The sequence below is a fragment of the Adiantum capillus-veneris genome, chromosome 27, assembly GCF_014529385.1.
Source record: "Adiantum capillus-veneris isolate H3 chromosome 27, ASM1452938v2, whole genome shotgun sequence".
NCBI lineage: Eukaryota > Viridiplantae > Streptophyta > Polypodiopsida > Polypodiales > Pteridaceae > Adiantum > Adiantum capillus-veneris.
In genome coordinates this window covers 13,744,262-13,771,279 of record NC_140957.1, presented here as the reverse complement: position 1 = coordinate 13,771,279, position 27,018 = coordinate 13,744,262, and the positions used below count along the sequence as shown (strand labels likewise).

The 27,018-nt window shown below is 41.2% G+C and overlaps 1 protein-coding gene across 2 annotated transcripts in view; it reads right to left on the bottom strand.

Moving 5' to 3' along the window:
* Positions 1-15,157: 15,157 nt before the first annotated feature.
* The window catches only part of LOC147421527 (putative lactoylglutathione lyase, chloroplastic), a 67,300-nt gene continuing 55,439 nt past the window's right edge, over positions 15,158-27,018 (bottom strand). For both annotated transcript variants that reach the window (XM_086502836.1, XM_086502835.1), the window contains one exon: positions 15,158-15,473. In XM_086502836.1, coding sequence (XP_086358962.1) covers positions 15,423-15,473 — 51 coding nt within the window. In that variant the 3' untranslated portion in view covers positions 15,158-15,422. The remainder of the gene's footprint in view (positions 15,474-27,018) is intronic.

Here is a 27,018-nt window from a genome sequence, read left to right as displayed (position 1 = left end):
CGCAGGCTAGGACTCAGAGATTTCTATGAACATGAGCCGTGCGGTGTGGATTTCCAAAAAGCTTACGAGCTTTTATCCACGATCAAAGAAGATGGAACTACCCAGATTTTTGACCCTTAAGGGAATAAATTTGAAGTGGTAATAACCAAGGAAATAGTGGCAGAAGCACTCAGACTGCCCACAGAAGGAATAACAATGAGAGCAAGGGACATGAAAATTGCAGGTACCTTCACCAAAGAAACCGCCGCAGCCACCTTTGCAGACCTAATTCACAAGCAGGTGGAAGGGCCAGCCAGGTTATACTACCAACACTTCCACTTCCTGGCTAAAAGGCCACCAAGGTATACCACGCCAAATCATGCGGTTGCCACCACTTTCACGCAAGTCCTCAAGTCAACAACCAGGCAATCAGTGGACCACGCACAATATGTATTGACCACTCTGAAAGGCACAAAGAAAGAAAAAAAGATTACTTACCTGGGTGCACCAGAGGTATTGACAAGGATTGCATACCATGCCATCGGCATGGCCGACAACTTACCACCTGCCCCAAACCAAAACACTTGGATACTGGTAGCTCAACCATCTCCTTGAGCTACAAGATCGGCCAAGAGATCCTACAAATCTGATGAAGAGTCGGATGAAAGCTCGCCGGAAAGGCACAGTAGTGAAAGCTCAGATAATGAAGAAAAGAGAGCACGAAGAGAGGAAATAAAGAGAGCCGTGGCAGCACACCAAGAAGAGCCCGTGCAAAAGCAAGCCCGGTTTGAAAGAGAGAAACATGCATACCAACACAATCAACAAGCACAAGGGAAGGACCCAAAAAAATGGGTGACTACTGAGCTTAAAGGGCCTAGAATAAAGCATCATACCAAGAAGCAATTTGAAGATCCAACAGAATCCTTGAAAAAAATGTATCAAGAAGCAGAAACCCTAAAGCTGAAAGAAGCCCAAGAAGAGGCAAGGAAAGCAAAAAAGGCGGAGGACCAGAGACAAGCCGAGGAAACGACAAGGGAAGAAGCACAGCACGACCAATGTCACAAGCCTCCCCGACCCACTTCACCACTTATGGAACAGCAGGATAACCCTATCCCAAGCCCACCACCATCACCAGCAAAGAAAGCCACAGAATCTTAGCCCACCAAAGAGACAGAATTTGACTCAAAATAAGTAGAAGAATCTACACAAGAGGCTACTGCTACACAAGAGCAACAAAAAGAGAAAGAACGCGAGCCAGAAAGTGAAACAAGTACTGCACAAGAGGACACAACATCCGAGTCAACTCCTTCTACCTCAACACAACAATAAAAGACCGAGGCATCCACAAAGCCTCAGGATGACAAAGGAGAAGAAGCCCAACCACAACCCCAGGCACAAGAACAACCAACCACAACGCAACCAAAGGCTACACAAGAACCTGCAGAAACATCAAGGCAACTAGCTCTAAAGGAAGACTGGAAATCGAATGACGAAGTCATCCTGCAAGTTAACGAATATGTTAAGCAAACGCAGGAGATGACTGAAAGACTTCACTCAGCAGCACTTGGTCATAGCACAAGGGCCAAAGAGTTAGAGATGGTGATCGCCGAACGAAGATATTTGCACAATGATCAACAATCTGGCCTCAAGGTTTGTACACTACTCAATAGTGGAGCTAAAGAACAGAGTCACTATGCAGTTCTTGCAATTGCCCGATAAAGAAAGAGAAATCAGATACCAAAAGGCACTAAGTGCGCTTAAAGACCACCTCGCCAGCCGCCAACCCGAAGACTACTTCATTCCATAAAGCTGTGTCAAGGGACAACACGGGCGAGGAGGGGGGGAATGTTAGCAGCAAGCTAACACGGATATCATTTTTCGGAATTCTCATAGTAAAACACTTATTATTTTCATAAATCATGAATATTGTAATTCCTATTTTCTCGGATAAACTCTGTAATTAATGAGCCGGGGCTATAAGCTTCCAGATTGTATCAATTAGTCATTACCCATCTTTGGTAGAACTCCCAGATTATTAGTTTTGACCACCAAAAACCTTGGCTAAGGTATAAAAGTCAATTTTTGTAAGCTATTCTTAAGTTTTGGATAATGAAATACACAGTATGAGCTAATGGCGCTCACTGCTCTCCTTCTCGCACTTCCTACTCCCTCCCCGGTTGTCACATTGCAATCGCGTTTGTTGCATTGCAACCGCAGGTAAGAGCTCTACGCATTGACATAAACACATCACAATATTTTGTAGCTTTTGGCATTGCCCACCCGTGGCCTAATTTCATCATAACTAGGAATTTACACTTTCTAATAAAAAACTAAGCATAGGCGGGGTATTGGGGCATCATTGCTAAGCATTTAGATGCATTCTGGGTCAAAAACGACTAGGTCAAAAATCCAATGCTATTAATAATCACGATTTTGGAACTTGATCTAAAGTGGGGTTTAAGACCATAAGCATGTGTGCTTAGGTCTTATAAACATGTCCTAGAAGTTTCGTTATGTTTGGATGTCATTTGATGCTGTAACGGATGTGATTTGTTTGCCGATGAGCGATTGGCTTTTGGTGATTTTAGTCACTTATGTGTAGCTTGAGTTAGATGCAAGTTGTTAGTTGTTTTCTGAGAGATTGACAACCTCTTGTAGCCTCTATGCACTAGTCGAGTCAGCTTCATCCCATGGATTGATAATTTAATCGTGGTTCTTGCTAATACTGCAATAAGATAGGATGGTGAGGTTAGACATGCATCCCACAGGGGAGGCTTAGGAGAGTGCTTGGGATTTGCAAGGGTGGAAAAAAATGGGGGTTTTTCTGGCCTTCTATAGGTGTGTGAACCCTTTTTAATAAGGGGTGAAGTTCATACTTCCTTTAAAAAAAGTGTGGTGAATACAAAGAGTTGGGCCCTCTCGTAAATGTTTTAACGAGAACATTAAAAAAATCCATACAAAATTGGACAATATTCTAACTATACCAGGAGCATCCATTATCAAGTTTCCATACACAATGTACAAAGCTTATATTTGTCCATTACAATCTACTTACTCACATTCTAAAGTGAGCTAATTTTATAGAATGTTAACAAAAAGTTTATCTATCAATCCAAATTGAGCAGCACTTCACTTTTAAAAATAGAGCCATCATCATATCAATCAATGCTAAAAAATCAAGGTGAGTAACCAAAATTAGATAGAATCTCATTCCTAATAGAAGCATTTTCTTTCAAAACCATTTTTTTCCATCTCTTTGTGAGACATTCATAGCATTGAACTGCCTATTGGCCTGCTTGTGGATCCCCCATTGGTTGTCCTAACCTAGGATGATAACCTCTAGGTTTATAATTCTGGTTTGCTATGAACATGAGCATGTTCTCGTCCAATATATAGTGTCTTTTTGTTGGTTGTATAACATATAATGGTTGTGAAGCATCATCTATACCAATCCAAGAATGATGAACTTTGTCAACATAAGCACTGTTCTCGGATCCTCTTTTGAAGGATTTGATTGGCTCTTCATAGTATAAAGTTGGTGGAAACATTCTCTCACTTTCAAGTGTTTCTACTAGCTATGTGTATCTAATGATTGGTCAGTTCTCTTGAGATAAAGGAGGTTACTGGCCCAACACTGGTTGAGGCTTGTCTCCCCCTTGTGCTGCATTATTGATGCCTATCTAGTATCTCGGTGGTGGTGGCAATGGTTGCATCCCCGTAGGTCCATATGGATTTTCCCTCACATAATTCTTGCTATAAAAACACTATGGTTGGCCCATTTCTACTCAATACTACACCACTTCAAAATATATTATGTATTTAGTAATGTTGATCTTGGGGCTGACTGTTACACCATGGGGTGGGATAATCCCCTCCACACGTGTCACATTTCCTTGTTGGTTGATATCGTACACTCGGATTCTATCTATAGCCTTGGTTTGTTCTCCTAGTCACTTCTCCAACCAATTAGCATGGTAGTAATTTGAACACTCCACTTTGTTGTGGATTCACTTGTCATAGAAGAGACAACACTACTCACATTTCTATCACCTCTGCATATGCCTTACAATTATCAACTCAATTTAAAGCTTCTCTATTGACTTGCTCAAACATTGTGCATACTTTCAATTGTTGTTCCTCAAGCCCTCTATAAAGAGAACTGATAGACTCTCATCTTGTGGTAGCTCTCTCTTAGGAAAAGTATCTCTAGTGTTTGAAGCAAACCAAAGCTTCTTTTACTTTTTCGTTCTCTCTTTGCTGGAAACCATATATTTGGGACACGGTATTATGTTTGATTCCCCTTTTAGAGAACTCTTTAGGACACACATCTCTTGGTTATGTCAAGGTAATTGGATCCCTTTTAGTATGCATCATGCTAGGAGATTCATTGCCCCTATATGTAGTCATTGGAACCCTTGAACCCAAGGATCTCATCGGTCTAAGCATTGTGCACTATGGTTGACTCATTGAATCAACAATTCTCAACCTATCTAGACTCAATCTTCTTGTCTCTTGTTTGATCTCTAATGAAACAAAACTTGTGGTACTAGGAGTGATATAATATTGATGGAGTGAGCCCCCAAAATATGTATACACCTCAAGTTCTCTCCGATCTACTGTCAAGTACGTTTGTCCATAGTTGTCAAGCATGATTTTGTGGGTGTCTCTCCCCTCAATGTATGTAAAAACATACAGCCGTTTGTGCTTTGAAAAATCTCCTAGTATAGGTTTCATCGCACTTGTAAAAAGGGCATTTAGTCACCATTATCATATTTGTACAGTCCTACATGGGTGTTGTCCGTGTTGACTTGTTTTGCCTCACCCACTTGCCTTAGTTTGGAATTTGGGTTGTCCAACTTAGGTGGCTTATCTTTTGGCTCTACATCAACTTTATATTTTGTGCCTTCATTCCCCATTTATCCAAAATATAGGGATTTTGCATGACTAGATACATTATTCTCTCATCCTTGACGTATCGATCACCACTATAGTCAACTACTAGGTCTTTGAGCTCACTAGTCTTCTCTTCTATTTTCACACAGTAGTGATCTATACCATCCTTGTAGATCTTTTCACTCTGATCGTTTTTGCATTGATACTTCAAGTACAATAATTTGTCTTTGGATGTTGGATGGGATGGTCCCGCTCCGATGTTTAGTCCCTCCTTAAAACTCATTAAATCCCACGGCCATGTAGGTGTAATATCTCTCTCATGATGTTTCAGGCTGACTTTCCTCTATGATTGGCTCTAAGGGATCCAATGGTCCCTGATTCACACTCTCTTTAGTCAAAATATTGCTGAATTGGTCTCCTATGGGCAGGGTTTCTAATTGAGTAGATTCTACCTGATCTCAAATACATTAAGAAATAGTCACTCTTGCACAATCCTAACCTATTGTCTCTTTTATCGCTTCAAGATCTCCAACTCAGAATCACCCCAACTTGCAGTTATCTAGCCCTTGCAATCTGAGCAATAAACATTCGATGGCTATGCTTACGTAAATTCACTCTGTTAATTAACAATTCTTGAATTGACAAAACAATTGCACTTTTTGTACAAAACCTATCTTAGCTTGCAAAATCCTCTAATGATGTCCAAATTGAGTTTTGAAACGACTTCTAAACTTCTGATGACTATGTCTAGCTATGTTATCACTCTGGTTTCAATCTGTGATAGGGGAATATGGATCCCGATCTATGTATCTCTGTGGAAAAATATAATGAAACTTTTCTCACAGCTTGCTCTTGGTACCTGGATGCTAGCTATATGCCTTTTTGATGTGATTTAAACTAGTTTAGGTTAGCTGAAAGTCAAACCCTAGGTCTGACTTTGTGATTTTCCACCATATTAAACTATTTTTGGTCCTTTTGGATTCTTTTTGCATATTTTTTGGGGAACTATAGGTCTTTGCTATAGACTGCCTAGGTTTTTGCCAAAAATATCAGGTAGGGAACATAGATCATGATCCATGTTCCACCAGCGATTCTGTTGAAACTTCTCAGTTTGCTTCTGATGAGTTTTTTGAGGTCCTTTAGCACCCTCTTTTTGGTTTTACATCATCTTTTAAGCCTCTACCATCAAGTTTTCAAAACTTCAGAGTTATGGTCTTCTTGCCTCAAAAGATGGTTTTTAACCCTTTTTGTCTTGATCTTTTTAGCCCAATTTGATGAGGTGATGGCTTAGACTTACCCTTCTTTTATGTGCTTGAAAGAACCTAGAAACAAAAAGGAAGAAAAAAATGCAAATAAAAATCATATGGAAAATGGAACAACACTCTCAAAGCATATAAAATTTTTGAAGAATGAAATGCTTGTGCTATCTCAGTCAAAACTATCTTTACCCTTCAAGGATAGATCTAGCCAGTCCCTCAACTCTAAGCCCACGTCTAGTTGCTTTGCTGCTAATGTAAATGGAGTGGATGATGAGTCTCTCGATAACCAAAATTCTAAAAACACTCTAGGTCACTCACCACCTAAGGATCATTCCTTGACAATGGCACCAATGTTAGCGGGTTGTTGCAACGTACATCTATAGTATAGCTATCTGGCACTAACATACTCATCTCAATACAAAAGAAAGTGACTCAGATGGGGCACATAGACTCTTTGAGGGTGTCAACCTCAAGAAGTGAACCTAACAACAACTTGTTATACGGTCTCCAAGAAATTATGGGCCTTCTTGGGTAGAGGCATGTGATGGTGTGTAAATAGCTAGTGTCCATGGACACCTACTATGAAAGCATGAAATTGTATTTTCTATATGGCGAAATATTCACATTATGTATTGTTGGATAGCTCTTTGCTAGTATAATCTAAAATTATAATCTCCAACAAATTTCGTAAAAGATTCCTTTTAAGTTGAAAATGTTATCTGAGAGCAAAAATAGATTTGAGGAGAACACGAGTGGGACTACAACCTCCTTTAATGGCAGTATTGTCTGCAAAAGGAAAATTTAATGTAAGATGATTAGAAAGATCATCAAAGGCTTCTTGGCGAGGTGTATGCTGAAATGGGTGAGAGTCTGCCCAATTGATGTATTATGATGGTGTTGTCTGTGAATGGAATGCCTACAAGTCTGCTATTTATGCAAAGCTTATAGTTGTGATCACCCATGTTGAATTCCCCCCTACAAAACTGTCACAAGTTGGCAATTGTGGCAAATGTATATATTCTCACACACTTTGTAGGTGCATGGATGTTATTTTTTATATTTTCTGATATATTTCCCTGAATTCATGGTTTTTTGGAGAAAAATATGACTTCCTTGTACTTTCATAAATACACGATGCCAATCCATGTGATGACATATTGGAGTAGAAGCCCATCTTGATGAAACCTTAACTTTGTGTTGTGCGTACATATACATAACTTTTGTTACAGCTATGCCCTTGTAGGCATATCACTCAATCAATTTACTCTATGAGACCGCATGGTGAACACGAACCTAATCAAAATTGTTTTGTGTATATCTAAATTTGCGCTAACCTCTTGCATACTGTTAGATGCCTTCAATATGCAAGCAAAAGTTTTTTATAATTACATATTGTCTCTACTTCTTTGGACACCGTAGGCAAAAGCATTTGATAGCATGGATTCCTTCTATTAAAAGAGGAAACCCCATACATTTTCATGTCAAAGGCCTACATATGGACCATTTGAATAAACCAACCCTTGGATCCCTTAAAAAGAGTATCGCTTAAACATCCCAGCTTCTTGGATATTTAAAATGGCCCTAAGAGAATACCTTGCATAGGTAAGAAAGGGTCTTCACAAAGAGGTTGTTCTTCATCAACAAAGTAGAAACAAAGAGTAACGTTGTAGGATAAAGAGAAAGCAAAAAGAAAACAGTATACATGCAACAACTCAGTCCAAGATGGCATTGTTTTTCTTGATGTTTTCAAACCCTTTCTTGTACACATAACATAATGGAAACAACAAAAAAGAGAGACCTCACTTAGTGCACATATACTACACTAATGAGTGACAATGTTGACCACACACACACACACAGCCAGAACTTTTTAGCAAAAGTAGATAAACTTTATGTGACAACAAAGCAACAATATCCTAGAATCTGACCAATAAAAATAGAAGGCTATACACTTATTGCAAGAAGTTTGGGGTATACACTTATTGTCCAAGCGGTTTTTACCAAGATTCATAGGGAGCTTGACATATTCTTCATCCATGGACATTGATTTTGAAGATTGGTATGCTTGATGTAGCAAGCATACACCTAGTTACTAACACATGCAAAGGCAAAGAGAAAGAAATTCCTTGCATGCATGCAGCTACAAAACCCAATTAGAGCTATGGACAACCCAGTGCATCGTTATTCGGATGTCGTGTTGGTCTTTGTTAGCAAGCAAGACAATGAAGTCGTAAAGAGATATATGCTATGCCATGAGTTAGTCAAATCCATTTACCCTTTGCTTTCGTGTCCTACGTCACAAATCATAATGCTAGACCTTCACGTAACAAGAACCTATTAATCTTATTAACATTATTTTTTAACATTTTTAGATAGTTTTTTTTTGTAGAACCTTCTTGGGTTCTTTAGATTTAAGCAAGTCACCTATTCTTAGTTGTGCGGGCATCCGGGTTTTTAATTGCAGTTTTATATGCATGGAACTGAATACCATCCATTGCTGTTTGATTAACTTTATCTTGTCATCGCTTGTCACCTTACATATTCGCATCAGTTAGAGATTTTCTTTATTAAGCATATAGCTTCAACCACCCTACCTTGACACTAACCCAACCTACAGACGAACACAAAACACCTACAACCAAAAGTATATAGCTAAGCAAGGGAGACAAATGGCTGAACTTGAAATCTCACGTGCATACGATTGTATGCTTGAACTACGTGTGCGTGTGTGTGTGTGTGTGTGTGTGTGTGTGTGTGTGTGTGTGTGTGTGTGTGTGTGTGAGAGAGAGAGAGAGAGAGAGAGAGAGATGATGTACATAAGCTCCAAAATGGCCAAGGTCAAATGATTCCTTTATTTATAGGTCAAACTTCCTTCACTTGTGCCGGCAACAAATAGTTGCCTTTAGAGCAGGCCTTAAATTTGGAAGCCATTTTGGGTGTCATTGGCATTTTGGGCATCAAATGAAGGCTATAATGGTCCACAAAGGCTTCACTGTGAAACTTTCTTGCTAGGGGCAAGGTGTCATTAGACTCCCAAGTGTAAGGAGTAGGGTGTCATATATATATATATATATATATATATATTCTTATATATATATAATGTGTTGTGACTTGTGTATTCTTATTATCTCAAGGTTAGATACTTCAAAATACTATGTTTCAAATGTTTATTATGAATGCATGCATGTGTAGAGTGTCACTTGTTATATTGTAGTGACATAGTATCGTACAATGTTAAACGTCATTTGAACTGTACAACTCAAAAATCTATGGACGCCCAACTTTTATAAGCTGAGTGTAATTTGAAGCTCGATAAATGTAGACTAAGAGTCATATATATTTAACCAAAATCTAAGGGAGGGAGTCAACTTTAAGGCCTGCTTTAGAGAAAGATTTTGATATAATCAAGGGGCCATCTACAATGCAAAGTACATGAAGATAGAGAGAGCTTTACCGTATCCTTTGTATGGGGAACTCAAATGATGAGAGAGAGAGAGAGAGAGGGGCTTATGCTTTTAAGCTTCTTTTCATTTTTGTAGGAAGCCCCTTTGTTGGTGTTTAATGGTGGAGAGAGAGAGAGAGAGAGAGAGAGAGGGGCTTATTCTTTTAAGTTTCTTTTCATTTTTGCAGGAAGCCCCTTGTTGGTGTTTAATGCTTTTAAGCTTCTTTTCATTTTTGTAGGAAGCCCCTTGTTGGTGTTTAATGGTGGTGAGCGATTCTTCGTGTGTGTGTGTGTGTGTGTGTGTGTGTGTGTGAGAGAGAGAGAGAGAGAGAGAGAGAGAGAGAGAGGCTTATGCTTTTAAGCTTCTTTTCATTTTTGTAGGAAGCCCCTTAATTCTCCGTGTGTGTGTGTGTGTGTGTGTGTGTGTGTGTGTGTGTGTGTGTGTGTGTGAGTGAGAGAGAGAGAGAGAGAGAGGCTTATGCTTTTAATCTTCTTTTCATTTTTGTAGGAAGCCCCTTAATTCTCCCTGTGTGTGTGTGTGTGTGTGTGTGAGAGAGAGAGAGAGAGAGAGGCTTATGCTTTTAAGCTTCTTTTCATTTTTGCAGGAAGCCCCTTGTTGGTGTTTAATGCTTTTAAGCTTCTTTTCATTTTTGTAGGAAGCACAAGGGTGTTTAATGCTTTTAAGCTTCTTTTCATTTTCATAGGAAGCCCCTTGTTGGTGTTTAATGGTGGTGAGTGATTAAGGGACTTCCTACAAAAATGAAAAGAAGCTTAAAAGCATAAGCCACCCCCTCTCTCTCTCTCTCTCTCCCCCCCCCCAACCCGAAATCTTACAGCTTGAGAAGAGGATGTGGGAAAGCAGTATGGTGCCTGCAAAATAAGAAGTGTAACTAATCTAGCCATGCATGCCGCCACAACTTTTGCTGACCAAGGAAGTACCCATCTTTGCACTAGATGTGCGGACAGTTGTCTCAACTTGCGGGAAAGCTTGTTGTGGTGGAGGGTGTTGTGTATGTGGAGGTGGTTGGTGTGGAGGACTTTAGGTGAGGGGTGTGCAACCATGGTTAATATGGTTTCTCAACCTACACCCCAAGTCTACTTGCATCTCAAGCATTGCCACAATGCGTGCTTGCTGGCATGCACCCTGATGGCCAAAGGGAGGGCTTGGTTGTGCCACGTGGGTTGTTGGCTACCACACGATGGCTAAAGGGAGGGAAAAACAAAGAAGGGAAGGGCCATGGCTATAGGCATGCAACCACGTGGAGGGCCACCACTAGATTTCTATTTATAGTGAGTAAATGCTTTGTTAGGTAAAGGCGGTGTGTCTCACCGTGCTTTGTCCGTGTCCGCCGGCTAGTGTCCGGGGCCACCCACATTTATCTCCTTATTCTTTATACATACAAAGAATAAGGATCTCTCACTCATTCTTACATTGTGCTCATACAATAAGATTTGGGAGCTCCATCCCACATCCCTATGTCGTGCTCTCTCTCTCTCTCTCTCTCTCTCTCTCTCTCTCTCTCTCTCTCGCACTCTTTCCATCTCCACTACACACACACACACCTACGATCCATTCCTTCACAATTGGTATTAGATCTTTGTCGGGGAGGCGGCACAGGCGCGGATCCGCAGCGCTGTGGTCGCAGTAGCTCTTGGAGAGCTTGGACAGGTGAGCAGTCATATAGAGATCTTATAAAGGCTTCCTAGTGCCTACAAATCAACCCACATTGCAATAGGTTTGCAAAAATTGATTTTCGTAGGATCATTTTTTGGACCCAAAACTCACGTTTTTTGTTATAATTTGCTCATACGGATTCAAATTTGAATATCCCAGAACTCTATTATGGGGTTTTGGCACGTTGTGGAACGCAATGGTGGAGTCTGTTTGACCTAATTCCGAACACAAAATGTTTTGTAGCCACCTATGTATTTTGTTTTTCATCGATTTTTGACCATTTTTCCCTCTTCTTGTGTGTGTATCTTGGACTACAAGGCAGCCCTTTGAGGTTGAGATTGCAGATTTGTTCTAGCAGGCACTTACACAAGTAGCAGGAGCTTGTAGATAAAGGTTGTCTTTGTAGGAGGGATATCTTCTTTTTGCTGGATATAGGTATTCGAGTGCGGGTACGGTTGACCATTATGTACTTGCAGACGGATGTACGCCTTACACATGGTTTGATGCTCAGGGATACTCATGTGATTGCAGTTTGAGCTCGGTAATGTATGCCTCGAGCATGTTTTTTGGCAGTCACAAGTAGAGCAAGTATTTGTGTAATAGATTTGCAGGTGTTTGCAATGATGTATGCAAAGTGTGGATATTGGTGCATGCATTTGGAGTGCGGTTTGGTGCGCTTTGGGTGCTCATGGTTTTGAGCATGCAGTCACTTTGGTTATTGGTTTTGTAGCCATTTTGCTGACAAAACTCTGGGAACATTTTTCCAGCAATTTAATGTGCATCGTTGGTGCAATCGAGATCGTGATTGCTTGTAGCACTCAGGATTTGCGTGCAGTGTTTTCCCTTTTGAGTGGTGCATTGCAAGCGTGTTTTGCTCTAAATTTTTGGTCTTGAGCTTTAAGTGCTTGATCATTTGGAGCTTCCAGTTTTGACTCCCAATTACAGGTTGAGTGTAGTACTCCCACAAGTGTTGCCATTTGTAGTTGAGGACATCTTTTACAATGTTTTGGCTTGCATACCAGTTTCGACACAACAGGTTTCTTCAGCTTTTGCTTTGTGTATGCTTTTGTGGGATAATGGCTGGAGTTTACTCGCCATAGTTTGTGATCGAGCTTAGCTCTCATTGACAGGTTTATAAGTAGGTTTGAGGGTTGTGAGCTAAATCTTTCAACCATCGTTCCCGCTTTGCAAATGCCTATGTATGGCTCAATTGTAAGCTAATTTGCAGCATATTTGTGACCTATTTTTTCAATTATTTGAGAGCTGAATTTAGGACTGATTTGTAGCCATATTTTTCAGCCATACATGAACTTGTGTTACTCTACAAGTACAATTCTTGTTACTCTTTATATTGGATCAGCTTTGACTCCCACTTTTACACAGGTGTGTATGCTACGGTTTTCTAGCACATTGTTCATTCATTGACACATTTTACCAGCACTTTTTCACTCACATATGTATGCCATTTGTGGCGCCGTTGAGGGATACTCCGGCTAGAGCGGTTTGGCTCTGTGTATGACTTTGTAAGGTGATTCCGGACGAGTACATTCTGGAATTGGCCATTTGGGCATTTGTTGTTGTCTCCATTGCAATTTACAATTGAGTTTTTTTACTCCACTTACAGGGGAGACTCTGTCAAAATTTTGCCAGATATGTATGCCTATTGCAGAGGCTAGTGAGCTTGACCATTTGCTCACCTTCTTTTCTTAAGATAGTGGTTAGAGGTGGTTCTCGCTCACGATCACGACTGACATGTTGGCACTGCGGCCACGAAGGGGATATTAGGCACCGTTGCTTCAAGCGTATGAGGCAGTGGAAGAGGCAGAAGCATGGTGCTACTATGAGGACAGATGCTAGAGACTATGCATGTGACGGGCATGTCACTTTTGAGTCTAGCTTGTTGCCTTCATACTACTTTGTGTCTTGGGATAGCACATTGTCTACACATTTTCTACTAGAAGAGTATGTAGTTTTTCATGTGATGCCATGTCGTGATTTGTTTTGCTCTTTCTCTACTGGGAGACTTGGTTGTGTGCAGTTTGCTAATGGTTCAACATATGACATAGAGGGTGCTGGAGATGCATGCATGTCTTTACCTAGCGGTGCATTGCTTATGCTACGAGATGTACGCTATGTACCAAGACTCAGCCAAAGTCTCTTTTCAATGCGTCAATTACAGAGTAGTGGACATTGTGTACTGCTTAAAGCGCCGTCATTTCATATGTGTTAGGGATCACTGGTGATAGCCAGAGGTGCTAGGAGTGGTTTGGTATACCCTTTGCATATTCTTGACACACACGGCGGTGTAGTCTCTGTGTATTTGCAGCCATGTTTGGAGCAAGAGACGAGGTGTGTCTCTTTTACGGATGTGCTGCATGGAGAGCAGGTTGTGGAATTGTCTTGTGGTGACATTCACGTAGACAGTGGTATCTCTGGGGATATACAGCTTGGCCAGTCATCAGTTGATGTGACATCAATTGAGCCAAAGACTGATGCATTGTTCTATGATGCGTCTGATAAGTTTGAGGCCGATAGTGTCCTTCAGACAATTGTGTGTGATTGCAATGGTGCTGATTTTTCATTTTTACAATCATTATGAGCAGATATGCCTTTGCTAGACGATGCTGACATGGTGATGCATAGTCACGTGATTCGTGATGAGGATGCATATGGCACTGAGGTTGCTCAGAGGGATAGGTTGGCACACATAGTTCATGTTTTGTTGGCTTTTGGGTCTCTCATGTCTAACCTTTTGGTTTCGAGACTTGATCTTGCTTATGCGGTTGGTGCATTTGTAGTAGAAGTTGCCAGTTGTGTGATGATTGACACTCGCATTGTGCATCATGGAGACATGCAGGTCGTCACTCGATACCGTGCATCAGGAGTGTCATCATGGCTCTAGCCCTAATGGTATGCATGTTGCATTTACACTAGAGCGGTTACAGATGCACTCACGTATTTGGAGTGAGCCAGTGGGCATAGGTTGAGAGCAGTCTTCTCTCACCTCTTGTATATACTAATTGTAAGCTAGTCTTCTCGCCACTTATCGGCACACAGCCTTTAGTGAGAGAATGTTAGGTAAAGGCGGTGTACCTCACCGTGCTTTGTCCGTGTATATCGATCAGTGTCCGACCACCCACATTTATCTCCTTATTCTTTATACATACAAAGAATAAAGAGCTCTCACTCATTCTTACATTGTGCTCATACAGTGAGATTTGAGAGCTCCACCCCACATCCCTATGTCGTGCTCTCTCTGTCTCCCTCTCTCTCGCACTCTCTCCATCTCTGCTACACACACGTACGCCTATGATCCATTCCTTCACATGCTTCACCCTGTTGCCATGATACCATGAAAGAATGAAGAGATGAGCTTTAATCAATCTCTCTCTCTCTCTCTCTCTCTCTCTCTCTCTCTCTCTCACACACACACACACAGCCATGCTCACCAAACTAAATGAAGAGAATGAGGGAGCAAAGGTCACTTAGATATTGACATAAGTGTCCTAGAGCTTTGTTAACAAGGGCACATGATCACATCGTCAAAATAATAACAAGTGGTATATGAGGGAGCAAAGGTCACTTAGATAAGTGTCCAAGAGCTTTGTTAACAAGGGCACATGATCACATCATCAAAATAATAACAAGTGGTATATGAGGGAGCAAAGGTCACTTAGATAAGTGTCCAAGAGCTTTGTTAACAAGGGCACATGATCACATCATCAAAATAATAACAAGTGGTATATGAGGGAGCAAAGGTCACTTAGATACTGACATAAAGTGTCCTAGAGCTTTGTTAACAAGGGCACATGATCACATCATCAAAATAATAACAAGTGGTATAAAAGCTATAATATGTGGAGCCTGATCTAAAAATGAAGCATTTGGACCAAAAAAATGGGTCAAATGAATGAAAATAGGCTAGGACAATAATTATGGACCATAATGGACTAAAAATGAAGATGTAGGGTCAATATGGCTTACAATGATAATATGCAACCTTTAAGGACACCATTTGGTGATGACACTTGTCACTTTCTACAGAAATCTCCTCTCATGGTACATATATGAGCATTGATACCATTTGGATTGATTGTTAATGTCACTTTGGAGACTTCAAGACTTCAAGATATGTGCACCTTGAATTATTTCAAGAGATAGTACATCAACAATATCATATTCCAACAATGCCAACTATTTCTTTGGATTTTTCATCAACCACAATCTGCAAAGAAACCAAATTAATCTCAGTTAGCCAAGATAAATATATTAATCATTACACGTGCAATCCTCAAAACCTCATCATGTTTCTATTATGGCTTTCATTTAACGTCTTAGTGATCAAGTTCATGCTTAGTCTAGAATATATAAAGATAATCTAAACTAGGAAAAAGATAATACAAAAATTTTCATTTATCTGTCTCATTGTCTATGTGTGTGTTTGTGTGTTTCTGTTTTATATAGATGGCAAAATTTGTGGGTGTGCATCTATGTACTTCTCCTAAGCAGCAAGGCAAAGGACTACAGCTCTTTCTTACCCACATATTGATGCTTGTTACCACTCTTTCTGACCCACATATTGGTGTTTGTCCAAAGTTTGTCAACAAACAGATCAAAAGAAGGTTGAAAACCCTGCAAGGTGAGCAAGGCCTATTCCACAGTGATTTACTAGGCTACAAGCTTATGGTGGCCTATGTGATGACCTTAAGGATTTAAAAAAACAATTGCACGTGTAGAGCTCCCACAAAACGCATTGGAGGCCTCTCTTTTTCTCGCTCTATTGCCGACATTTGGGCGCTCGTCCTTTCCCTCCTTCCCTCCCCTTGAATACTGCGGAGCAGTCCAAGGGCGACAAGCACAACAAAGGCAAAGGGACGCCTTGCCTTCACTCATATGAGCTCCATCTCCATCCCAAGCATGATCCGACGATCACAACACGTCTCTCTTCCCCCGTCACACGATGCCACAAACACTCGATGATTGTGCACGCCCTCCTCTGTCGCACTGTCGATGCAGGCAAAAAAATATCTCCGTATTTCTTTGCTTTCGACACTTGTTTGTCATTCTACTCCACATGCCACAATCTCCCATTTTCACATGGAGCTATGGAAGGGATAAAAGCATTTCAACGATCTTGTGAGAGGCCTCTCAATGAAGCACCTCAAACCAACAGTTGCTGCTCCTATCTCGTAACCGAAGAAAGCAAGGGCAAACTTGAAATTATCCCTGTTTTTGGGTGAAATTTTGAAGCTTTTGTGAGACAAGCTCAAAATATAACTGGGATTTCAGAATTTTTTTCAGTTAAAATACATTGGGCCTTGGATTTTTTTTCTAGCACTACCTCTGTCTCCATTTGTCCCCATGCCAAGACCTCGTGATGGTCTCTATCTCAAGAAATAATTGTGTCTTTTGCTTTGCCTTGGTGTTCAAACACAAATAAAATCTCTTTGTTTCCCTTTCTCTATCTACTCCACGTGCCATGCTCAGTGCCCATGCGACACCCCGCCTTCCATCCCTTTCACTTAGTGTAGCTTTCATCCAACTCTTACACAAGCGTCTTTGGTGATTCCTTTAAAAAGAAATAAAAGAAAAGTTTTGGGCCCCTACTCAGTCTACTCCACTTTTCTACTTTACCTTAGAAATCCAATTACTTTGTGTCCAAGATTCGGGTAGAATCTATGAATTTGAAAGCAAAAGAATGGGACTTGTCCCCATCAAGCCCTCTCGTCCCGACATCGCTCCGTCTCTTGCATCACCTCTCCTACATTGGTCTGCAGCATGACGCAGATGCCTTCCTTCATCTACATCGCCACCCATAGAATGGGAGCCCCTGCTCTCCCCATCGCGTCGGAGATGCCCTACGCTCCTCCTCTCTCCCCCTTGCAACAAACGACGTAATTTGCATGTTTTTTCCCCTTTCCACTGCACTGCCCAACAAAAAATATGTTCATCTCTCTGCCATGTTAGTCTGACACATGACGACATGTCTCCCTCTCTGGCTCTCTCTTTTCGCATCGTGGCATGCCCTGCTTTTTCTCTTTAGAGACAATCATCATCTTGCACCCCCGCCCCCCCCCCCCCCCCCCCCCCCCCCCCCCCCCCCCCCTCCCCCCAAAAAAAAAATGTGCGGCCATAGCTACGTGTTCCCCATTGTTGTGCCTGGAGACATTCGCCCTCAGAAGTCACATACATCCTTGCTCCTCAACCACGAAGCTGCAATCTCAAGAAAAATTCAAAATAACTCTGACTGGGAGGTGGTCACAAACGACGTTGGTGTAAGCTTTGATGTGAGCTACATTCCACTCAATGCCTCATGATACAAGAGCCGTGGATCAGAAAAAGGATGAAAAAAATCTCTCCCTCTCTCTATCTTTGCTCGCACGAGGTATATGTCGCACGAGGTATATGTCTCCCTCTGAGAAACATCATCCATAATCGATACAAAATTGCGCCTCACCTTGCAGATGAACCCCACTTGCTATAGCGTCAGCTAGTCTTATCATTGCATTTTGAGAAGGAGAGAGAAATATATGCCTATTGTATGCCTTCTCTCCTCCACATCGCAAGCCCCTTTTTTCCCCCTCTTTAATCTCCAAAGGATCTTTCAAGATTCTCCTTTATTGACCCCATTCCAAAATTTGGTTCTCCTATTTGGAGACAAGAGAAGATGTATCTTCCTTAGTCAATATGATTGAAATTATTTGCACTCAACTTAGCTAAATACAATTCCCTATTGACAATGAAAATAAATTAGCCAAACTTCTCAAGGTTATGCCTGATAGTACCTTTGAGTAAATAGTGATGGTCCTTATGGATAAGGATCTTGTACCTGTTGGGGTATAAAGCCCAATGTGGTCGCCCAGGTAAGTGGGCGGGCCGCCAGGTATGTACACATATTCTTTTGTAAAAACCTAATAAGAACTCACTATGCTCCACACATTACAGTAGAGCGAGTTCACCATATCGTCGTGCTCTTCTTCTCGCACTCTCTGCTCGATGTTGTCAGAATTTCATTCTGAGGTCATCTCGGCCACCGTTCGGCTTCGACAAAGGCCTGCGCAGGCCATTTTCGACTACGTGGTCTCGGCGGGTGCAGATCCGACTCTGCAAATTTGGGATTTTCGGCCTACGACTGCAGGTGCTGAGGATATCGACACTCCCAGAGTGTTGATTTGTGGTTGTCAACACATCGAAGGACGACTCACAATTCTTGGAGGCGTGTTACATACGACACGGGCGCATCTACACACAGACTGTAGGCGACATCCACTAGTTCATCAGGTAGCTTGTGTTTGCTGCTTGATATTCCAGATTTCATCCTGACATTGCAGGTACTTCCACATGGGATGTATTGTCAGAGATGATGTATGTTTGTTGAGGGTTTGTTGGCTGTGAGTCACGCAGCAAACAACCGCCGCAGCGGTTACAGCATATAGTGGGAAATTTGTGGATGTATGACTTTGTGGGAAGTCTATGTACTGTCAGATTTACTGCAACCTTTGTTGAGGGTCGAGTGAGATTTTATTGAGTTGGGGGATTCTTGAATGTTGAGGTCCTTTCGGTGATACAGGTCTTGGAGCGATCCCTCGAGCACCCTTAGATAGGCAGCTAGGATGTATTGACTGTGAGTTAGACAGTTGGGATTGCATCTTTGCTTTACTGCCGTTGAGGCATTGTCGCAATCTATGCTTACAGGACAGTGACAGGACAGTCAGAGACAGTACAGGTGCAGGACAGGTTTACCCAAAGCTTACAATGTTAGAGAGACAGTGGTTTTTTGAGCTGTTTTTTGGTCTGTTTTTTAGTACACCAGAGCCATTTTACAAAGGAGACTCTGCCAAAATTTCTGCAGAATTTGAAGCTTTCTTGGTTCATTTGACAGGTTGATATTGGTTCAGAGGTCAGTTTACAGAGGAAACTCTGTCGAATTTTTCCCAGGAAAGTAAACTACTGTGAAGCGTAGCTATGGCTGGATCACAGGACACTGCTCTTTACAATATCAAGAAGCTGGATGGAACCAATTTCCCATTGTGGAAGAAGCAGATTTGGCACGTGTTGGTACAAAAGAAGCAGATAAAACCTATAAAGCTCAAGGGGATAAAACCAGAAGATATGGACGAAGATGAATGGAGCGAAATGGATGAATTGGCACTTTCTACCATTATGCTGACTTTGGCAGAAAGCGTTTACTTCAATGTAGCAGACGAGATGTCGGCTTATCAAGCATGGTTAAAGTTGAGTGATCTTTATGAGAAGCAGAGTGCAGCTTCACAGGTATACTGGCTTAAGAAGCTTGTTGACTTGAAGATGAAAGAAGGGACACCTATGTCCAATCATCTGAATGAATTCAACACAATCTACAGTCAGTTGTCAGCTCAAGGTGTCAAGTTTGATGAACCTGTTAGAGCTATGTTCCTGTTGATCACATTGCAGGAAAGTTGGGACACTTTTTGCACAGCTTTGAGTAATTCTGCACCTCCAGATGGTTTGAACATAGCAGGTGTAGAAGGAAGTCTGCTTACTGAAGAAACCAATAGAAAGACAATGGACAAAGGCAAAGGAACAGCCTTAGTTGTCAGGGGAAGGACCAAAGAAAAGTACAAAGGTGGAAAGAGGAATCAGTCTCGTAGCAAGTCCCGCAGTGCTAAAGGCAAGAGTGACATAGAATGCTACCATTGTGGCAAGAAGGGTCACATGAAAAGAGACTGCAGAGAATGGAAAGCAGAAAAAGGCAAAGAGAAAGCTGAAGACCATGGTGAGAAGAACAAGTCCTCAGTGAAGATTCAAGAAATAAATGTGACAAAAACTGTTGCAGAGGATGACAGTCTAGTGTCAGGAGACATCTACTTCTTGAAGAATACAATGGACTCAGCTCTTCTTACAGCATCTGATGGAAATGCACTGAGTGACTGGATTATAGACTCAGGGGCATCACTTCATGTGTCTCCAAACAAGGAGTGGTTTACCTCTTATGTGACCACTAAAGATCATGTTCCGCTAGGCAATGGGCAGACATGTGAGATCTTAGGTGTTGGAGATGTTCAATTGAAGTTTCAGAATGGCTCTTCTTTCATGCTGAAGAATGTGAGACATGTTCCCGCAATTACAAAGAGCTTGATCAGCATAGGTTTACTTGATGATGTTGGCTACGTCACCACTTTTGGACAGAACATGTGGAAGATATCCAAGGGTTCCATGACAGTAGCACATGGAGTAAAGTCTGTAGGACTTTACATGATTTATGTATCAAATGTCTCTAAAAATGTAATCAATGTAACCGAGCAGCCGAACGTTTCTTTGTGGCATAGCCGGTTAGGACATATGTCCAAGAGGGGAATGGAAATCTTGTCTCGTTCTGGTTATTTGCCTGTCTTTCATTTAATGATTTTGAATTCTGTGAACATTGTCTGTATGGTAAGCAAACACAGCAGCCACATAAGCATAGAAGCAGTAGAAGAGATACACAGTTGGCACTTGTTCATAGTGATTTGTGTGGACCTATGCCTAACCTATCTCTAGGGGGAGCTTCTTACTTTATGACATTTATAGATGATTACTCGAGGAAAGTATGGGTTTACTTTCTCAAGCACAAGGATGAAGCGTTTAGTGTTTTCAAAATGTTTGTGACGCTTGTGGAGAATCAGAGTGGCAAGAAGCTTAAATGCTTACACACTGACAATGGTGGAGAGTATGTTTCAAAGGCCTTTCAGGACTTTTGTGAGTCAAAAGGTATAAAACGTGAACTTACTGCTCCTTACAATCCTCCTCAAAATGGTGTTGCTGAGAGGATGAATAGGACCATACAAGAGAAGGTCAGAAGTATGTTGTCTAATGCACAGCTGCCAAATGGGTTTTGGGCTGAAGCTGTATCAACAACTGTTCATCTTATAAATAGATCTCCTAGCAAGGTTTTGCAGAAGGATTCAGTGCCAGAGATGGTATGGTCAGGCAAAATGCCCTCATACAAGCATCTCAGAGTCTTTGGCTGTGAGGCATATACTCACGTTCCAAAGGAATTTAGGAACAAACTTGAGCCAAAGAGTAGAAAGTGCATCTTTCTAGGCTATGGTAATTCTAGCGAGATGGGGTACATACTTTGGGATCCCGAATCCAGAAAGGTTGTCCGTATCAATGATGTTCACTTTAATGAATCTAAATATCACTCTAAACCAGAGAGGGTTGAGGAGATTAGAAGAGTTGTCTTCCAAGAAGATGGACCTGCAAGACAAAATGTCAGGGCTCAAGAGGAGAAAGGATAGGATAGAGTGGAACCACAGGTTGTGGCTGAGCCTGAGCCACCTATTGTGCGTAGATCTGGACGTGTCATGTGACCTCCTGATAGGTTTGTTCCATCTATGAACTATGTCATGTTGACTTATTGCAATGAGCCTTCATGTTACAAGGAAGCAGTGCAAATGAAGGACTCCAGGAATTGGCAATTGGCCATGCAGTCAGAGATGACAGCTCTGCATAAAAACAAGACATGGAAGCTAGTTAAATTACCACAGGGCAAAAAGGCTCTACCTTGTAAATGGGTTTACAGGTATAAGATCGCCGCTCATGATAGTCAGCCAAAGTAGAAAGCAAGGCTTGTTGCCAAGGGCTTTAATCAAGAACAAGGCATTGACTTTGATGAAGTCTTCTCTCCGATGGTCAAGATGACTACATTGAGATGATTTCTTGCATTGGTTGCCATATTAGATTTGGTGTTGCACCAAATGGATGTCAAGACAACGTTCTTGCATGGTGATTTAGATGTGGAAATTTACATGCAGCAGCCAGAAGGGTTTGTTGAGAAAGGCAAGGAAGATTGGGTATGCCAGTTGTTAAAGAGTCTTTATGGCGGAGAGATGGTCAAGATGACTACATTGAGATGCTTTCTTGCATTGGTTGCCATATTAGATTTGGTGTTGCACCAAATGGATTTCAAGACAACGTTCTTGCATGGTGATTTAGATGTGGAAATTTACATGCAGCAGCCAGAAGGGTTTGTTGAGAAAGGCAAGGAAGATTGGGTATGCCAGTTGTTAAAGAGTCTTTATGGCTTAAAACAATCACCGAGGGAATGGTACCATAAATTCCACAAGTTTATGCTTTCTCAAGGCTACAAACGTAGTGAGTTCGATCACTGTCTATATACAAAGAAGGCTAAGGATGGTAGTTGGCTGATCCTTATTTTGTATGTGGATTACATGTTGATTGCTGGCAAGCACTTGGAAGAAATTTCAGCTTTGAAGTCAAAGATGGAAAAATCGTTTGACATGAAAGACATGGGTGAGGCAGGTCATATACTTGGTATGCGCATTGAGAGAGACAGATCAAAGAAGTTGATTTGGTTATCTCAAACAGAGTATATTGACAAGGTTTTGCAACGCTTCAATATGGAGAAGGGAAAGGCATTGAGTGTTCCATTGCCACCATATGTGAAACTTAGCAAACAAGATTGTCCTGTGTCTGAGGAAGAACAGGCTGAAATGGATAAGATTCCATATGCGTCTGCAGTGGGTAGTTTGATGTATGCAATGATTGCTACTCGCCCAGACATTGCATTTGCAGTGGGAGTAGTAAGTCGATACATGTCAAACCCAGGAAAGAAACATTGGGAGGCAGTGAAAGGAATATTGAGATACCTGAAAGCTACAAAGAGTATGCGTATATGCTATGGGAGTCAGGAGCTAAGTGTAAAGGGTTTTACAGACTCAGATTATGCAGGTGACTTAGACAACCGAAGGTCTACGTCAGGGTATGTCTTTACATTGGCTGGTGGAGCAGTATCATGGCGTTCTAGATTACAAGATTGTGTTACTCAATCTACTACAGAGGCTGAATATGTTGCAGCATCAGAGGCATGCAAAGAATCAATTTGGCTTAATCGACTAGTAACAGATTTGGGAATCAAAGAAGAGATGCTGTGTTATATTGTGATAGTCAAAGTGCTATACAATTGGCTTGCAATCCAGTTTATCACTCAAAGACAAAGCATGTGGATGTGAAGTATCATTTCATCAGGGAAATGCTCGAGGATAAGCAACTTCAGCTTGTCAAAGTTCACACCACAGAAAATCCTGCTGATCTACTTACAAAAGGACTTCCCTTAGAGAGCTTTGCGCATTTTCGCAAGCAGTTAGGTGTAGGGTAGTACATCACTTCTCTACATCTCTTGTATATTAGCTTGTATAGTAGCTTCTGTCACACTTAAAGTACCACATTGGACTTTAAGTGGGAGGTTGTTGGGGTATAAATCCCAATGTGGTCGCCCAGGTAAGTGGGCGGGCCGCCAGGTATGTACACATATTCTTTTGTAAAAACCTAATAAGAACTCACTATGCTCCACACATTACAGTAGAGCGATTTCACCATATCGTCGTGCTCTTCTTCTCGCACTCTCTCTCGCGTCGCACTTCCGCTCGTACTCCTTCAACTCACCATATCGTCGTGCTCTTCTTCTCGCACTCTCTCTCGCGTCACACTTCCGCTCGTACTCCTTCAGTACCTAGCTTGGAGGAAATTATCAATTCACTTCAAGACCATGAGAAGAAGGAAGACCCAAAGAAGGACCCTAGAGGAGCGTTTTTGGTTTCTTCGAGCAAGTGCAAGAAGTGTGGGAGAACCAACCATGCTACACAGGATTGGTACATGACCAACCCATGCAGTATTTGCAAGAAGACTGAATACCCATCGTTTAGATGCTTTTGAAAAGATCAAGAAGGAGATAAAATATCAAGGGATAGAACCTTAAACAATAGTCCAAGAGAACAAAGGCAAAAGAACGAGTTCATCTTGCCCAACAAGAAAACAACGACCATGACTAACACGCCAATGAACCTTCTACTACTACCACTTTAGGATCATGTCATTACAATGAGAACTATCTTGATCATAATGATGTACTCTAGTTTTCATTCTATGGAAGAAACCAATGATTACCTTGTGTACCATGATCTAATGGATCCAAAGAGAACTAGCCATGATGTATTAGTGAATATTTTAGAGTATCTTCCATGACTAGGTTAGCCATAAGGTTTCCCTAGTACCTTCTCCCATGAGGTATATGTGCCTTCTAGAACACATATCTATGTAATATGAGACCGCATTAAATGGTCCCTTGACCTTTATCTCCACTTGGAGTCACCTCTCACAAGACACACACACACTCATATGTAATGGAAATTGCCTATGAACTTTGAGAGTAGCAGAATTAGGAAATTAGGTGAAGCACTTTTGAGACATTCTTTGTGAGCATAGCGGTTGAACTTAACTGATGGTAGCAACATAAACAAGGAACTGAGTTAACTGGCATGAATAATACTTTTGCAAGAGAGAAAGTTTAAAGAACATGACAATAGTTGAGGACCGGATTCATATGGAGCCGGTCCCCCTCCAATAGGCATTTGTATTATAGTTTCTCCCATGAAGAGAGACTTGGTACAATACAATCTTTGTTTTCCTTGTAACCTAGGTGATGCAATGAAGATGGAAATCTTCACGCATCACAAGCATAAAATAAACTTGAAGAAAGCATTAACTATCCCAAGCCTCAATCCCAAGGCCTCAAACACCTTCGAAGGTGGAGAGAGCTAGCGGGGAATGAGGATATGGAAGAGGAAGAAGAAACATTCCATAGGAGAAAGAAATAGTTCCTCACTTATCATGACTCTTCTTGCTAGCATAGATAATAACATAGTAATGAAAAGATGGAGAAGATGGCAAGTTTAAGCATTGAAGCATGACTCTTGGTTGGATTTGCATTCCATAGCCAAGAGTGTTGATGTAGGCTTTCACTCTCACAAGCTTGGAGAAGGAGGTGGTGTTCCTCAACTTTCACCAAGTGAGAATGGCTTTGCAAATGAGTGTTGTGTGGAGTATATCCCCCTAGCACCCCCTCCACCAATAGCATTCAAGCACACCATGTGGTTAAGCTTAGTGAGAGTCTGACATGTGTCCCATGTGCTCTTTTAGAATTCCCCTAACTTTGAGATGTTTATGCATAGGAAGTTTCTCAAGAAACTTCCTCATTAAGTGTGTAGGTTCTCTTTTTGACTCAAGCATCTTACCCCCCATGCATAAGAAGCTTCTCAAGCAAATTCCTCATTAAATGTGACAAGTACCTCAAGTACCTTAGTCATCAAGCATGACAAGCACCTTAGGTGGAGTTCCCACCTCAAGCACAACCCTAGCTTGCTTAAGTTTAGGTCAGGTTCCCACCTCAAGCACAGCCCTAGCTTGCTTAAGTTTAGGTCGGGTTCCCACCTCAAGCTCAGTCTTAGCTTGCTTAAGGTCAAAGGAATTTTAACACTAACCATTGGAGGTATTTAATGAAGCTAACCCTAAGGTATTTTAAGCTTCATTAGTTAACTTTGCTCTTTGACAAGCCATCTCTCATTTGGGCCCCTTTACCATTGGCCCCGTGTTGAGATAGATCCATAAGCACATGTCTATATTCTAACCCTTGTTCCCGTTTATTATCCCATATTAAATGATCAGTTTACTATGAGAAAATCATTTGGGTTGGTTAGATATTAGATATTTAATCACACTACCTCTCTCTTGAAATCATAGTCGTCCTCGACTATGAGGTAAAAGAGAGAAAGTCATAGTCATTAGTCAATTTGTCTTAGCGGGTAGAGGATCCCTTTTTACCCTACGACATCATTCCAAGATGGATGACTAATCCATTTGGTGCTTGAGAGACATAGCTGTCGCAAGCATGTCTGCTCTTTAGTCCATTTCATCCTCCCAAGTAGAGTGACAAATTCTACATGGTGTTTGAAAGACGTCGTCATCCCAAACATGATTTTTAGTATGCATACTACTTAAATTTGTGCACAATAAAGAGAGAATTAGTCTTATAAGAGAAAAAAATTGATCATTTAAAATAAACATGTACATTTGGTTACTCTAATGTAGCATTGTAAGCGTTGACAAGGTTCATACTATCCTTAAGCAGGATTCCTTGCATCCATCTAGCATCTTCAAAAGGATAATTTTTGAACTTAATAAAATATCGTCGAATAATCTTACCATGTCGTAGTACCTTGTCTTCATGCCGAAGGATAGCTTTGGGTTGTAGTACCTCTTCTTGATATTCGATTTCGGGAGGGTCTTCAATACTTGGTTCATTTGGAGGCTCTCCTTTGTAGGGCTTGAGTAGTCTCACATGAAAAGCATTGTGTAAGAGCCAATGGTTAGGTAACTTGAGTTGATAAGCCATCTCATCGATTGGCTTTAAAATTTGAAAAGGACCATAGTATCTTTTTGCTAGTTTAGCATAATACTTTTGATGGCCCGTAGGATTTTTGCTCGTCATTTGCCTCAATCGAGCCTTAGGAAACTTAAGTAATACCCAATCATTTTGTTTGAATGTTAAGGCCCTTCTGTGCTTGTCAGCAGCATCTTTTTGCCTTAGTTTGGAGATGGATATAGCCTCCTTAATCTTTTGAAAATAGGTTTGCAGGTCACGGCTATACTCATCGACAGCGAGGATCTTCCCATGTACTTTAAGTAGCAAGGGACTTTTAGGTCTTCCCTCTATGATTTCAAAAGGTTCTTTTCTCGTAGAAGTATGGATAGTATTATTATACGCATACTCTACAAGAGGTAAGTACTTTCCCATTGTGAGCGTTGATCTACTTCTGTAACATAGGTCTTTAGTAGATCAAGAATCGTAATATTGGCTATCTCACTTTGGCCATCTGTTTGTGGGTGATAGGCTGAAGAGAAATTCAATCTTGTACCTATATTTTCAAAGAGACCTTTCCAGAAATTACTGG